A 16202-nucleotide genomic window follows, 5' to 3' on the forward strand; every position below is an offset into this window, starting at 1 on the left:
TCTGTGCTCTTCTTAATTCCCCCGCACACACACACACAGCCCTCTCAGCGTCCATCTGGTGACTGAGTGATGCAGGGGTACTACAGCATAAGCTGCACAGAACCATGGAGTTCATGACTGGATCACAATGCATGTGCACAAGGGGCAGAGTTAAGGTTGCCCAGGCAACCTTAATGCTGGCATTTCCTAACTTCTGAGCGCTCGGCTCTGCACGCTGACCAGTCTGGGGATCAATGTGCAATGGGAAGCCTGCCCTAAAGGAGTGCTCTAGAGCACCACAAGCCACGGGGACTGTGCCACAGCAGACTCTTGCTTCCCAAGACCACAGCGCTGGCATGTCCCCTTGGGCGCTGGCCCTGCAGGGAAGGTGCAGGACAGAGTGTTGCTGGACTGGCTGAGATGCGTGCAGCCAGTGACCTTTACACAGGCCTGACACACACAAATCCCTGCCCCGCTCCCCCCTCCCCCCAGCACAGGATAGGCAGGGAAAGAGGTCAATTCTCCCCGCAGCCCAGCCATGCAGAGCCGGCACACAGCACGTGCCCAGACAGGGGCAGCAGTTCTGTTTTGGGCCAGCTTGTCTGTGCTCCTTAAATCTTGACGAGAACACCAAGCTAAAGCAGATGAAGAGGGCACCAGAGGCGAGGGGGGGATCCTCCCCACTCCCTGCTGCCCAGCTTCCAGAGGGCTGATGAAGAGGCCCCCGGATGTCAGGAGCCCCGGCAAAGCCAGGGACCTGTGGGTTGAGGGTCCCCTTCCTGCCCTAGGCCAGGCACCCTGGGACCCATCCGGGGCCTCTGCCTTTCACTTCTCCCTTCCCCTGCAGCTTCCTTTTAACCCCTTGGTGACCGGCAGCCCACACCCAGTGCAGGCGGTTCTGATCTCTGCACCAGGCTAGTTGGCACGTTCCCAGCGGGACTCTTCTTCAGTTGTATCTGGGCACGGGGCAGTCTCCCGGGAGGTGCAGGGTCCCAGAGTCCAGGCTCCAGCCTGAGCGGCTACATTGCAGTTCACAGCCCCACAGCCCAAGCCCCATGCCCTAGAGTTCAAAGCCAGAAGGGAGCACCAGAGCATCCTGCCTGACCCCCTGTATAGCAAAGGCCCCCAGCACCCACACAGTAACCCCAACAACCGGACTGAGACCAAGCGTTACAGCCCTCAGGAGAGGACTGCCCTGTGCCAGGCAGAGAATGGGGAGTGAGGGTCACCAGTGCCCGAGGCCCCACAATGGCCAGAAAACAACAAAGGGAGCTACACCCCAATAATCCTGCCAAGTGACCCCCACCCGCTGCCAAGCCAGGACGAACCGGGATAGAGACCAGGGCTGATGAGCCTTGCCCCCACCCAACGTCCCAGCCCCAGCCCTGCTGCTGCGGAAGGAGATAAGCCAAAACAAAACAGAACGCATGGGTGGGGCCAGTGGGGGAAGGGGGGCGGGGGCACGGAAGGATTGGAGCCGCTGGCCAGGGCAGCAGCCAGGTGCGAGGCAAACAGCAGCTGGGGTTCCTACAGGACTCTCCCCAGACTTTGCTAGAGGGATCCAGGCTTTATCCCAGCCTCGGGCTGGCAGGCCTGGCCCTCCCTCAGTCAGAGCTGCCTGGGGGCCCCCCCAAAGATGGAGACCAAAGCCAGCAGCAGGAGGCTGGCTCAGGTGCCCCCCTGGGGAGCTGTTCAGATACAGAGTTCTCCGCCTGGAAGTGTCCCCTGCTGCTGGCAGCCCCCGCAGCTACCAGAGCTACCTGCCAACAAAAGGCCCCAACTCAGAGGGCAGGTACCATGGGCTGCTCTGATGGGCTGGCTCCAACAGGGCTGGTGCAGGGAGCTAGTGGCCACCCCACAGCAATGAAGGGGTTAAACTAAGTGCAGCCCAGAAGATGGGGCTGGAGGGGCGGCTCTCTGCCACCTCTCCTCTCACCTCAGGCCCAACCTTTCAGGGACAGTCCCCAGAGTTCCCCTCGCTCACCTGGATCCATTCACCTGGCCCAGGGACTATCCAAGCAGCTGAGGGGAGCCCATGCAGCCATGCTGGAAAGCCCCACACCAAGGGGGCCAGCCCGAGGCTCTGCCACCAGCACCCACCTGCCTTCGGCTACACGTCCGGGCCTGCCTGCCACTCACTGCGGCACAGCCACCCAGGATGTACCCCTCTCCCACCTGTTGAAAGGCCCCACTTCTGTGCCTTGCAGAGGCTCACCCTCCCCACGGCCCTGCCAGCTCCCTGTCAGCCTGTGGGTCTCGGCTGCCGGCTCTCCCCAAGGCCGGGGAGATCAGGCCTCCAGTAAGTGGAACGCTCCGCTGCCATGGGGGAAATCAGCTGGCCCTTGGCCTGCTGCAAGGGGCACAGCACCTGTGCTCAGACTGGGGCCTGCCCGCGCCCACCCCCCAGGGGCAGGAGAGAGGCAGGACCTGCAGCTGGGCATCAGGGGTGCTGGCAGGGGAGTCACACCCACGTCCTCACCTCGCCCCAGAGTGAGCCCAGCTGGCTGTGCCTTGCCAGAGAGATCTGCTGCAGAGAAACGCAAGGGATGGTGAGGAGCTGCCCTCCTGGCCCCCAGGGAGCAGAGATCAGCCACTCAGGATGCTGACCCCCAGACTGCAGGTGCCTCAGGAACAATCAACACAAGAGACCAGTCACCTCCAGAGACTGGGCTCAAGGAGAAATAGCTCCCGTGAGAGTGGCAGCGCCACAAAATCCACCACAGTCGGGACAAGGCAGGAGTGAGGGGCACCAGCAGAGCCCAGGCTAGGAGAGGAGGGGGCTGTGGATCGGAATCGAGGGGCACCTGCCAAGCTGGGGGTGTAGGGCTTGGATAACAAGGGGGGGGGGGCTGAGGGTCAGGACTGAGGGGCACCAGCAGAGTGCAGTGTGATCAGGGGGCGGGGGGGGTGGGGGGGGGGGGGGGGGGGAGCCAGCCTAGCACCTGCCTGGCCTCAGTTTTACTAACATGCACTGCTCCCCCCAGTCCCCATCTCCTCCTGCCCCACAAGGCCACTGAAGGCTTCATTTTCAGCCCCCCCTTTGAACCCCTCGCTCTGAGGTCAGTGCCCTCTCGCAGGAAAGCAGGATGCCAAGCCAAGCCAAGCCACAGACCGGGCACTGTGCACCCACTGGGAGAAGCCAAGGCAGGGACTGTGCAATACTGGACCTAGCACAGAGCTCGGGGGGGGAGGCAACCGCACAAAGCCACCATGAGACAGTCCAGCCCCAGGGTTTCCCCAGAAGTGGGGGAGGGGGCTCACCGACCCAGAACAGAGGGGAAGGTCTGACTTTGAATGGGCAGGTACAAGATGATGCACCCACCACCAGCAGGCCACAGGGTGGCAGCTGCTTCCCCAACCCCCATCCCGCCCGCCCGGGCCTGAGCAGGAGACTCCATCAGCCAGAGGGGAGAGGAGCAGCCTAGCAAGGCCACTGCCTTCCCAAGAGCCACGGCGCAGAGCTAGAGGGGCCAAGGTGAGTCCTGCCCTGCCGAGTAAGGCGTGGCTGCTAGGCAGATAACTCGATCCCTTACTGCACGCCCTGCCATGATCTCTACCCAGGTCAGCTCCCTGAGCATGCCACAGCCTGCCGAGGGGGGAGCGCTCCTCCGCACCCAGCCATGGGCTGTCTCTTCCCAGGCCTTGCCCAACACCGGATGCTGCCACTCCTGGAGTGAGCACTGCCCCCCAGGGCCACCCTGGCACAACGCCCACCAGCTCCCGTGCCCCTCGGCCTGCCATTGCTAACACAGCATGGGTCCGGCGAGATTTAATGCGGCCTTATGCAGCCGGCCCCAGCCCGGGGAGAGACTCATGGGCACAAGGAGAGCCTGAGTGGGACAGAGACAGCAAGGCAGCTGCGTCCTCGCCCCAGAGATCCAGCCCCTGGGACCTCACCCCACACGGGCTACCTCCGCAACTGCGACCTCGACCACACCCACCCACACTCAAAGGGGTCGATCACACAACCGCCCTACCCTGACACAGTCATTTGGGTCTGTACAGCAGCAGGCAGCCAGGCCCAGGGGGTTCTAGAGGGTAACCATGTCAGCCCCCGATATTAATATGGGGTACAGCCCATGGAGACTACAGATCCCAGCATGCACTACTCCACCTCAATGTGACCAGCCTCAACAGGAAGCATTGCATGCTGGGTTCTGTAGTCTCCATATGTCCCGTTGTCCTCCCCCCACCGTACTGGGCTAAAACGTGGCCAGCACCCCCAGAGTCTGGTCTCAGAGTGTCATCGTCTGTGCTGAACTGCCAAGTCCAAGGAGAGGCCTGGGGAGGAGATCTGGGTTTGAACTCTCAGAGCTCAGGGTGGGAGGGGTTTGTAGAGTCTTCTCCTCACAGGAACCCAGGGAATAGCTACTTTATTTGCCTGTGCCACTTAGGAGCTCTGTATCCCAGATCCCCCTGAGCTGGAACCGAGGAGTCCAGCCAGCCATTAACCCAGCACTGCGATGCTGCTAGCTGGAAGGAGCCCAGCCTTTTCACTCGCTGAGCAGGCCGAAGTGTTAGGGATGAGAAAACCCCGGCTGCTGCCATTCTTCCCAAGCTCTGAAGCCATGTGGCCCCCCCTTCACACACACAGCAATCCCCTCTGAAAGATTAGTAAGAAGTGTGCTTGTGCACGTGCACGAGTACAGACACACACAGGTCCTGGTGACACCTTAACTGGAAACAGATGACAGCAAAGTGGTGTCTGCAGCAGGAGCTCAGGTGGCCTGGCTAGCCGATCGAATCACTTTGGTCTCACAGCCATGCACAAGTACTCTAGACCCGGCCGACAAGGTGCGTGTGTACAGACCTGCGGGGCGTGCTCTGCGGCTGGCTGGAGCTGGTAACACCAACGTGCAGAGTGTTGTGTACACTCGCCCTGAGGCTTAATGCGATGTAAGGCTTTCTGAGGAGACGCAGCCCTGGCCTGTGCTGAGCTGTGTAGGTTTTATGCCAATCCCGTGCCACCACTTTCACGGGTTTGCTCTGACAAGTGAAACCAGCTGTGCCCAGAGGGCTCTCTCTCTGCCAGGCGTCCTCCCTACTCAGCACTGCCAGTCCATCCTGAGAGCGAGGGGCACCGAAGTCAAGGAAGGGAGAGCAAAGGAAATTCGGCATGAACCTCAAGGTCTCCCTTCCTGCTTCCACTGACATCAATGGGGCCTGGGGCCTTCCCCCAGGGAGTGCTTGGCCAGCAGAGAGGGGAGTGCAGCAGGGGATGCAGCATGCGTCATGCAAGATCCACAACAAAGCCATGGCAAGTCTAGGCACAGTCTGCAAAGCCACGCACTTCTCACCCCTCACTCCGGTTCCCTGGAGCCCCGCACAAGCAAAGGCCGCCAGCCTGGAACGAAGCTGGATTCACAGGGCTCTCATTCTGGATTCTGAAGGCTGCTGGCAGGCTCACAGACCCGAGATGTCCCCTTCCAATCCCCAAAATGCTCCCGCAAAAATGAACTAAATATCGCAGCCCTGCTCCACCCCAGGCAGCTGCAGATTGATGGACAACCTCTTGGGCCGGTCTCCCAACACTTCTTCCTGCCCCTTTCCTAGATTTCAGACAGTCTGAGCACCTGTGTCCTCCAGCCAATGAATCCCACCCAGACACCCCGCATGGAGCTCAGTGATGTTTGACTGAAGCATTTCTGTCCTCGGGAGACTAAAGTATTGTGTGCCACAGGCAGAGAGCAGCAGGGACTGAGGGGCCCCGGAATGGCAGGGACTGATGAGATGAGATGTGACAGGTGATTCCTGAAGAAAAACCATGCCCCACGCTGCAGAGGAAGGTGAAACCCCCCCAGGGTCCCAGCCAATCTGACTTGGGGGAAAATTCCTTCCCAAACCTGGTGATCAATTAGATCCTGAGCATGGGAGCAAGTCCCAGGCATCTAAACAGAGGAGTCTGGACCACCCGCAACCCTGTCCTGTTTCCAGCTGTAGCCAATCTCTGATGCTTTAGAGGAAGGTGAAACACCCCCCCCAAAAAAATCTGACCAATTGTGCATCTGGGAGGGTGACTCCTTCCTGACCCTGCAGGCACCTGTCTGAGGCCTGAGAATTGATTACAATTATTGTCTTAATGCAGAGCTGCAAGCATCACGAGCATGCTGAGGACAATGCAGGTGCCCTGTTCTCCCCAGGGCCCATAATGGAAGGGGATTCCATGATCAGCCACCCCGCCCCCTGCCCACCTAGATGACGGAGCCCATCCCAGAAGCTGGATTACAGCATGTCTAACAGAAAGCTACCTATTCTCCAAGCTATGGCGAGACCACCAGCTCCCTGGTTAACTGTTCCAGTGTCTAACTCCCCTCACTGCTAGGCTCTCACCCCATTTCCACTCTGCACCTCCTGTCACTCCCACACAGCTCTGGCCTGTCATGTTCGGGGCTCCTCCAGGCACCGTGAACTTTCTACTCTGGCTTTTCCTCTCACCTGAGTCCCTGGTTTTCTTTTGGAAGGCTCCATTTCTAGTTCCCTCCCGCTTCCATGCGGCCCTCACCCACGGGACTAAGATTCACCGCTGCTCTCCAGGAGCCAGTCCCTACAGATAGATTTCGCGGTCAAAGCATCAGGAATCTGCTAACCAGTATTTTCCAGGCAGCCCTGAGCCCTTCCTTTGAGAGTCCTAGAGATTTTTAAGTCACTCAGGAGACATAAATTCTGCCACAGATTTCTCTATTAAATCCTATCAGATGGTTTAAAAGCTGCAGCAGGACACCCTTCTCTGTTAGACTCTCTACGTTTCTAGAACAATTCCCCTAAAAGCCCCGTTAAATGGAACGGAGCCCGATTGGTTTCACCCCCCATCAACGGGGTGGGACTATTCCATGGGGGCTGCATCGCTTTCTCGCTTTTGGCTCAGGTGCTTTGGCCACCACTTGCCCTCTGCCAATCCTGGTGCTAGGAGGCAGGGCTGATCTGACTGCCCATTGTGGACACTGTGACCCCAGGGTGAAGATGCTCACACCAGTGCACCATTCCTATAGGGCAGGGGGATAAGCTGTCTTGGCACAGGGGGCCTTTAGACCCCTGTTGCTGTGTCCACACTAGGGGCTGCACAACGTAGCTATTTCAGTGTTAAAAAAAATCACCCCAAGAGAAGCAATGGAGAGCAGCCCTTAGAGCCAGGCCCAGGAAGTTAGTGGGGACACAGGGGTTCTCCCACCGGGTTTGCAAGGTCAGACCCCTGCCGAGCAGCGAGTCCCAGGAGCAGGGAGAAGGTGGGTGCATGCAGGACTCAGCGCTGAGTCCTTGGGGGCAGACCACGCCAGGAGGAGCTCTGAGGCACAAACGGGATCAGCCCTAGCAACCCCCTCCCCACTTCACTTCCTCGCATCTCCCTCAGCAGGACAGAAATAGAGTGGATGTCCCTATAAATAGCCCCGAGGGAGAGGCCAAGGAGGAAGGGGACAGTGAGAAGGCCTGGCCAGGCGCCAGTATGGGTCCTGCGCCACCAGAGCTCCTCCCCATTTCCGGGCCAAGAGGGGACCATGGAGACCCAGGGATGCAGCCCCTGGGATCTCTCATGGGCCAGCAGATTTGCCCCCCAGCACCAGCAGCCCCCTCTCCAGGGGGCTGGCGGGGAGAGGCCCCTAAGGCAGGAGTCAGCGCCCTGCTGGAGGAGCAGCGCTAGCTCAGACACTCCTGCGCCCCCTCGGCACTTCTCACCCTTCCTCAGCACTTGACGGGCACGTAACCTGGCTCCTCTAGCCCTGAGGACATCACCCGCCGGCCCTGAGCAGGTGCTGGCCCTCAGCACCAGGGGATTCCCGCAGGTCTGGAGGCTCACCGCTGGCCCAGCCTGCCCAGGACAGTCACCCCGGCAGGCTCATCCGCACGGGGTTTGTGTCGATTCCCCCCCACAGCCGCTGCCATGCGCGCTTGCCCCAGTGAGGGTAGCCAACCCCCCCACCCCCTGCGCTTGCCCCTGCGAGGGTTCTAGCCAGCGCTAGGTAGTGGTAGCAGCACTAACCCAGGCGGGTGGGGCCTGGTATAACTATCTGCTCCCAGCTCTACTGGTCAGCACGTATGCCACCTCCATCTGTCACAGCTCTGAGCCCCTCATCAGTCACCTGCCACGGGGTGGGGGTCAGGGAGGTATGGTTAATTAGGTGTGAGCTCTGCAATTCGGTTGTCACAATGCCCCGCCTCCAAGGAACACTGTGGGGGTGGGAGGGGGTGGACGTGGATGGCATTTGTCAGAAAGCAGCTAGCTAGGGGCCAGCACGACAGACTGAGCTTCCAAGCCGGGTCAGGGCAGAGCCCAGTGCCCCCTGTCCACCCCCCAACCCCTTTCCAGCTGGCCTCTGGCTAGTGGGTGGCTGGTAACATTTCCCAGGCCTGGCCCAGATGACTGCCCATTCTCCAGGCACCATCCGGCTCACTGCAAGGTTCTGGGGTACACCCAGGCCTAGCACCCCAGCAGAACTGACTGGGAAGCGGGCATTAACACCCCCACCCCCACCCCAGTTTTCTAGGCAGGCAGTGGCCGGGCAGGAATACAGGGAGTAGACAAGGCAGCAACAAAGCAAGGTTTGTCCTTTCAATTCCTTAAGCATTCCTCAGCCTGTCACAATAGCAGAGAAAGGAGAAAGTGCTAACCCAGGGAGGAGGCAGCCGCCAGCAGGACAAACAGCCATTGATCGACTGGCAGTGGGTGGCCTTCCCAAGTGCCCCCACAGCCTGCCTACGTCAAGGGCCCCAGCCTCCAGCCCCTGCGGATCCCTGCGCTGAGGCACTGGGAACCGGATGCAGCCGCAGGGGTGGGGCATTGCGAATGACATCGCCCTCCAGCAATGCTGGAGCTAGCAGCTGGCCCTGGACTGAATCTCCTCCAGCAGCACAGCACCTCTGGGAGCCACACACCGAGGGGTGAACCCACCAAGCCCCAGGCAGGGGGTACCTTGGGGAGATTCCTCTATGCAATGACTTGGCTTCCAATTAGTCCTTTCCAGTTCTCCCCGAGCCTCCCGGGAAACCAGACGTATCCTTCCCTGACAGGAACAAGCAGGGTTTTGTCTGCTATCAGCCTCAGTCCACGAGGCCAGTGGGCGCTTTGCCACCAACTCAGCGTGCGCGTGGTCAGCCCCAGCCATCATTGGCTTGCAAAAATCCACGTGACCAAGCGCCCCGAGGTTAGTGTCTGCATGAAACGGGCCGTGGGCAGCACCAGGGGATTAAACCCAGTCCCGAGAGGACACAGCAGCTGTACATTCAGCCCAGTGACACTCATGGACCCCTGCTCTGCAGAGACCAAGGCCTGAATATCTCGGAGTGGGTCCCTCCAGGGCCTATTGGCCTGGCAGCAGGGACAGGGGCTGCCTATCCTGGTCCCCAGGGACATCAATCCAAACCCCTGGATTACAACTATTGTAAATACCCAAGCACGAGGCTGAACTTGAGAACAATAGGGCTCAGGAGCGAAGCCCTGGCCCAGAAAGCAGGCGCTGCCAGGTATGACTGCTGGCAAAGCCCGGCTGGTCCATGGCACGCAGAGCGGCCAGCACTGACTGCAAGGAGCTATCCTAAGGCTCTGCATGCACTGCCTGTCAAAAGGCCACAAGCCCACGCTCAGACCAATGTCACCATGCTAACCAGAGATCACCCTGCAGGCAAAAGCCACCACCATGAGCACAAGCCAGATCCCGCAGGGACAGCCAAGGTTTGCTGGCCCAGCTCTGGACTGCGTCCCCTTCTCTACAGGCACTCAGCCCAACATCTCCCCCACAGGGCTGCTCAGCAGGATGCAAATACCAGAGCCGGAGGGGGGGGCAGCCCTAAACAAGCCAGCAGCCCCCCCCCATCACCCCCACCCCCTTTCCGGCACTGCCCCTCCGCCCACTGGCACTCACATGTCCGGTGCCAAGGCAGAGCGAGCGCGCAGGGAGCGCGCAGCCGGGCACTCGCCTTCCCTTTGTTCCACTCCCATGGACAGAAGGAAAACACTGAAGTCTTAAAGGCACCCGGGAGCCCACCCCCTTCGCCTTCTCCATGGAAACTGGCTCCAGCCATGTGATTCAGACAGGAAACTACAGGGATATCAGCTGCAAAGAGCTGGGAACTCCTCCCCCAATCCCCACTGATAGGGAGAGAGCCCAGCGCTGCTAGGCTGGCACTGAGAGAAGGGGGCAAGCCAGGAACCTGGCAATGAGTCTGGGCTTAGCCCGGCCGAGTGCCACTCAGAGCCTGCATTCGGTGGGCGACTGCAATGAGGTGACTGGTACCACAGTGCTCACTGGGCCCTGGGGAGACATGCCAGAATCAGGCCCGTGTCCTGCAAGGCTGCGGGGGGGAGCCCCCACTAGAGGGGACTACTGGCAAGAGCCAATTGCTCAAGCCCCCACGGACCCACACAGAAGAGACTCCAGTCACACTGGGTCACAAGGGAAAGGTGTTTGGGGCCGGCAAGACTGACAAAGGCCCAGTGTGGAGCACTGACGGGTGGGGGCTGCCGGTCAGGACTCAGCCTGGGTGGGCCCCCAGGACCGGAACAGCAGGGCCCAGTGGGATGCTTTCCTGAAGTTCCCACTTGCTCAGTTCTGCCCCACTGAGCCCAGCTCTGTCCCTGTGGTCAGTGCAGGCAGCTCCAGCTACGGTTCCCTTCTGGCTGGGGGCGGCCTTCCCCAGGAGCCCTCAAGAGCTTTCAGGCCTCACATGACAGAGGTGACCTCTCTTGCACCAGTCGGCATGAGTAGCCAACAGGAACAGCAGACAGGGGGTAATGGTGCCAGCCATTCCCCGCTCCCCCAAGCTCTGTACAACTCAGGCTTCACTGAAGACACAAGACAGGTGAAAGTAGCATGGACTAGTGCACAGGACCCCTGGGTCCCATTCCCAGCTCTGCCACTGACTGGCTGGGATCTTGAGCGGTCCCTTGCCCTCTCTGTGGTCATCTGTAAAGCAGGGCTGATAACACTAGCCCCCAAACTGGACTATTCCACACACCCATCCAGGGGTCACCCAATGTAATTAAGAGGCAGCGGGTCTAGAACCAACAAATGGAAGTTCTTCACACAGCCAACCTGTGGAACTCACTGCCAGGGCATGTTGTGAAGACCATAAGCATAACTGCATTAAAAAAATAACTAGATATGTTCATGGAGGATAAGTCCATCAATGGCTATTAGCCACAATGGGCAGGGACGCCACCCTGTGTTCTGGGTGTCCTAACCTATGACGGCCAGAAGCTGGGAATGGGCAACAGAGGATGGATCACTTGATGATTCCCTGTTCTGTTCATTCCCTCTGGGGCACCTGGTACTGGCCACTCTTGGAAGACAGGATACTGAGCTAGATGGATCACTGGTCTGACCCAGTGTGGCTGTTCTTATGTTCTTATCCACCCTATGAGACAGCGCCATCCCATGGCTGACCCCAGGTGGGGCAGCGCCATCAAAGGGCAGCCTTGCTCTGGATGGAGCTGGCAGCATTTTGATTGCGTCTCACACCTCGGCAGATGGTCCCATGATCATGTGAGTCCCAGCAGCAGGGTATTACCACTGAATCCAGGCCCTACACCACCCACTCTCCCCAGGGCCAATGCCACTGCACTCTGGGCTCAGGGGGAACGTGTCTCTCACACGCACGCCACGAACTGACAAACCCAGTGTGGAAATCGGAGCCTGGGTAGCGCCAGGCACAGCCCCTAGGGCATGAGTGCACAGATGGGCTGCACTGGCTGCTCCCCAGGAGCCCCAAGGAAGTACCCGCTGGCACGTGAGGGAGCAGATTGCAGCCATCCTTGTCTCTAACGTGGGTGTATAGGCCATGAAATGACCCACCCCAGCCTGAGTCACCTCTCGCTGGGCCCTTACCCTGGGCAGCTACGTCCATCCCCCTGTGGGTAGTGAGCCCCCTTTGTGGACAGCAGTGAGAACACCTTGACACTGTAACACTCAGCTTGTCCAGACAGGTTCCCATCCAAAGGTCTCAAAAGCACCTTGCCGCAGCAGGCGAGTACAATTACCCACATTTCACTGATAAGGAAACTGAGGCCCGGGGAGGGGAAGTGACACACCCAAGGCCACCTTAGTGAGCCAGCGGCCGAGGCAGGAACAGAACCCAGAAGTCCAGACTCCCAGTCGTGCTCTAACCACTAGACCTTGCTGCCTCCCCTGCTGATTTGAAGAGCTTCATTCTGGAGGGTGGGAGCCGGAGGCTTGAGCTCAAAGTTGCCTCCCCATAAAGACAGCGCCTCCTAGTGGGGAGTCAGCTCCAGAAAATGCGGCCAGAAGCGGTGAGGGCATGTGCAGGAGGGGCAGCCCTGCTCACTCAGGGCCCAAGCCAGGACACACCAGCTACAATTGTTCCGGGGTCTCCCTGACTTCCAGGATGCAGCAGGTGACTTCAATTAAACCTGCAGCCTGCAGGTACCATATGCTCCATACAGAGGGCATCTGCAGCCAGGCCTGGTCTCAGGGAGAGAATTCCCACATTCCAAGAGTCTGCCCTTCGGCCCCCACTGCACTCGAGGATGGAGATGCAACTGCATCCCTGCGTACAAGCTCCGTGCGAGATGCTGCAAGGGCAGTTGCACCTCCCTCCAGCACAGAGCAGGGAGGGGGCCCCTTTCCAGCTAATCAAGGAAAACAATGAAGGGTTTAGTTCATTCTTGCCCCCATCCACAAACCCTCTTGTACCAAGGCTGCAGAGCAGCCCCACACTAGCCACATTATGCCAGCCACCCCTCCCCACGCACCCCGGGAGAGAACTGGAGTCAGAGCAGCTCACAGGCAAGAGGCTCTGCATGCAGGAGCACAGTCTGGGCCGTTGCCCTCGCAGTTTGCAGCTGTACGTAGTTTTCTTATCCAGGGGTGCTGTGCGCAGCTCTGCTCAGCGCTTGCGTCACGAGCTACAGGTCACCGCCCAGCCGGCTTCAAAGAGCAAATGAATCTCGTGCTGTCAGACTAGCCCAAGGCACCCCAGGCTGGGGCAGTCACTCCACAGCTCCCGAGCAGCAGCCAGCGCTCGCAGCCTGACACAGCAGAGGCCGGTACCACCTCAGCCCCAGCCCACCCTGCTGTCAGGAACAATCCTGTGGTGACCCTGGGGGACAGGCTGGCTGATCTAACAGGGCTCTGTCAGCTCCAGGTCCAAGGACTCAACCACTCTAGAGTTCAGCAGGGAATTGCCACGGCCAGCTTTCGAACAGGCAAGAACTGGCTATGCTGGGTACTGACCCAAGCTCCTGCTCCGTGCTCTGGGGAGACCAGTTCCCATGCCTGTCACAGGCCGGCAGAGCTGTGGATGCACCGGGGTGAGGGTAGCACATCTCCAACCATCAATAAAGCAGAGCTTACTGGCATGGCTGCACCCATCCTTCCCAGCTCAGAGGTCTGCAAAGCTCCCCCACTCTCACACCTGGCCTAGATTTTGCAGGATCGCCCTAGTTTGAAATGGGCCACGCCTGTCCCGGACCCCTGTGGACCGTCCCATCGTTCAAAGGAGAGGCAGCAATGGTCTGATGCAAGAACACTAATCACACTTTATGTTCAGGGTTTGCAGAATTGCAATGAAGTAAGCAGGGCAATGAAGTGGAACAACAAACAATGCCGTGTGCTGAGGCACTGCTCCTGCAAGTCTCACAGGGCGTCCCACTCCTTACCGGAGCAGTATGCCCAAACACGAGCCACTGACGCACCCAGGCGAAGGGACTGCTCCAGGGTCACACAGGGAGTCTGTGACAAAGCCAGGAAGAGAACCCACAAGTCCCAGCTCCCAACCCCTCTACACACTGCATCATGCGACCTCTCAGATACATAGAATAAGCCATTCTGGCCTAGAAGATGCAGTTGGATCACAAAAAACCTGAACAGCGTAGAGAAGGAAGAAGAGAACAGGCCCTCTTAGCATGATCACTAGGGAATTAAACTGAAATAGACACCAAAGCAGAAGCACACAGAGATGCCACAAAACACACCCAAACAACCCCCATCCAGTCACTTTTCTCCCCAACACTCCTTCCAGCTTCCCCCAGTTACATCTGAGCACAAGGTCGAACTGGCAGTTCCATGTCTCTCTTTACTCTCCTGGTCTGGGAGGTTCTGGGCAGAAGAAGGGCAGGAAGGGCAGCAAGGGCGCAAGTCAGGCCATTACACCATCCGGTCTTCCCTAGCCTGGAGGTCTGCAAAGCACCTGGGGCAGTTACCCTCCCGCTCTTCCCACCAGCTGTATGCTCTGGGTGCTGTCACTGAACATACTGACGGGGGAGGCTCCAGTGGACGGGCCTTGTTCTGTCTGATGGCAGCTGGATCCCGTGGTAGCCGTACATACTGCCGGACCCGGGGACTTGCATCATGCACCCTTCAGCACCGTACTAAGGCCTTACGAGTCAGCAGACCCCCAGACTGCAACCAGCTAGACGGCCAGACCTTGGATTTCCAGGGCAGAATAACCCTCCGTCTGGCCCAAGCTAAACGTACTGACTTTAGGTGTCCTCTCTGGATGGTACACCCAGGCCGGGGCGGGAGGAGGATGAGGAGCGGAGTGGCACTCTGCCCACAAAGCGAACCCGCTGACGAGTGACACTACCCTCAATAGGGAGCAGGTATTCACAATGCAATCACATGCCCTCTCCGGCTATGCTGGGCTCCTTGGACCTGGCTCCCCTTCGGTGGGGCTCAAATACCCTGCTGGCTTCCCCTCAGCGCAGGAAGTATGTACTGCTTGCTACATGCCCAGGCTGCACCTCCCATGCCTACACTGCTACACTTAGCGGCATCACATCCCGCTGCCAAAGCCTTTAGCTGCCACACGTAGCTACACACTGCAGCGAGCGTGGACAAAGCCTGTGGCATGCAGCTACACATGGCCTACGGCCACCGCAAGCAAAGACAAGGTCTTTGGCAGCCTCCCCACCTCTAGCTTTGAGAGGCCCCAGGACAGCATCGTCAGCGCAGGCTCAGCAGCGCGTACCGCCATTGCACCGGGATGGGCTGCTCTCTTGGGAGAACTCCCAGGTGGCAACTTCACAACGAATGGGCCACAGGTGAGAAACAAGGCCCTGCGGCCGAGGGGCTAGGTGGAGAGGAAGTGGGGAGTAGCTACACTACTGGGCAGTTCCCCACCCGCCACTCTGGCCCCCCTCTCCGCACCCAGAGAGCCTCACCATGCACTTTTGCTAGTAAACATTAACTCCACAAAGGCCTCTGCTCAGCACTGTCTGGGCCAGGGGCACAGCCTGCTCCAAGCTCCCTGGAGCCCTCTCCACTCAAGCTCCACCCATCAAATAGGGAAAACCCTTGCACATGAAGGGAGGTTTGGGTTCGCCTGCCAATATCTCCACAGCAAATCCCCGGCGTGCACACTTGAGGGGAGGGGAATAAATTCTCCATGCAGCAGCATTTCCCATTTAGCTTGAGGGCTGACATCGGATGGCACTAAGGGGTTAACGCTGACCGGCCAGAACGCAACACGCTGCGGGCATGTCAGGATCTAAGCCCTGAGTGGCACTGCCCAGCAGACCCTGCTGCGGAGCAGAGAGAGTCACAGAGCCCTGTTAGGAAGCTAACACAATGAAATACCACGCACCCCTCTTCCCCAGTGCAGGTGCCCCTACGGATGCAGTGACCAGCCCCCACAGAGACACGGCCCACACCTCTGTAACAGGACGTCTGGCTTCAGGAGGGTGCCTAGACGTGAGCAGAGGTGCACCTGCTCCACCAGCCCTGAATCCGGCCCCTAACGAGGCACGAGCCCAGGGGCTGCACCTGCAGGGTCTCTGCTGCCACGAAGAGCCAGGGCCGTCTGCAGCCCAACTTCATGGGGTGAGGCGAGCACAGCAGAGGCACAGCCCTCTATCCAAGAGCCACCTGTGTCTTCCTGGAGAGGCTTAGTAATTGCCCGTCAGTCACAGGACGCAAAAGCTGCCAGCCATCAGCTGTGTCTGCTCTGCCAGGAGAGACGACAAAGGCCGCTCATGGCCCCCAGGCCACCCCTCAGACAGCTGCTGATGGCTGTATGTGGTCACACTGAGCCTGTCCCTGGGGGTGCCTGAGGCGGCCCCCGGTCCCAGCAGGGCGGCAGAGGCTAGAACCATTTTGCTCATTCCTTCCGCTCTCTTTGGCGAGAAGCACACGGCCCTGGCTCGGGGCCTTTCCACTCCACGTCACCCCTTGGAACGGCCGCGCTCCCGGCACTCCCTGCCCGCAGCTGCAGCCCAGCAGAGCTCCTGGCCAGGGCCTCTGCCGCACTGCCCACAGGCCAGCCTGGGCCAGGCACGC

General features: G+C 59.5%; 1 protein-coding gene across 8 annotated transcripts in view; it reads right to left on the minus strand.

Annotated features, from left to right (window-relative positions):
- The window catches only part of RIPOR1 (RHO family interacting cell polarization regulator 1), a 132675-nt gene that overhangs the window by 62332 nt on the left and 54141 nt on the right, over window positions 1-16202 (minus strand). For 2 of the 8 annotated variants that reach the window (XM_037877913.2, XM_043526485.1), the window contains exon 1: window positions 9834-9993. The exons of 5 other annotated variants lie outside the window; for them this stretch is intronic. In XM_037877913.2, coding sequence (XP_037733841.2) covers window positions 9834-9993 — 160 coding nt within the window. Of the gene's footprint in view, window positions 1-6414; window positions 6494-9833; window positions 9994-16202 lie in introns of those variants that run through there. One more of the 8 variants, XM_043526491.1, reaches the window with a different exon arrangement.

The sequence above is a fragment of the Chelonia mydas genome, chromosome 12 (genome assembly GCF_015237465.2).
Source record: "Chelonia mydas isolate rCheMyd1 chromosome 12, rCheMyd1.pri.v2, whole genome shotgun sequence".
Classification (NCBI taxonomy): domain Eukaryota; kingdom Metazoa; phylum Chordata; order Testudines; family Cheloniidae; genus Chelonia; species Chelonia mydas.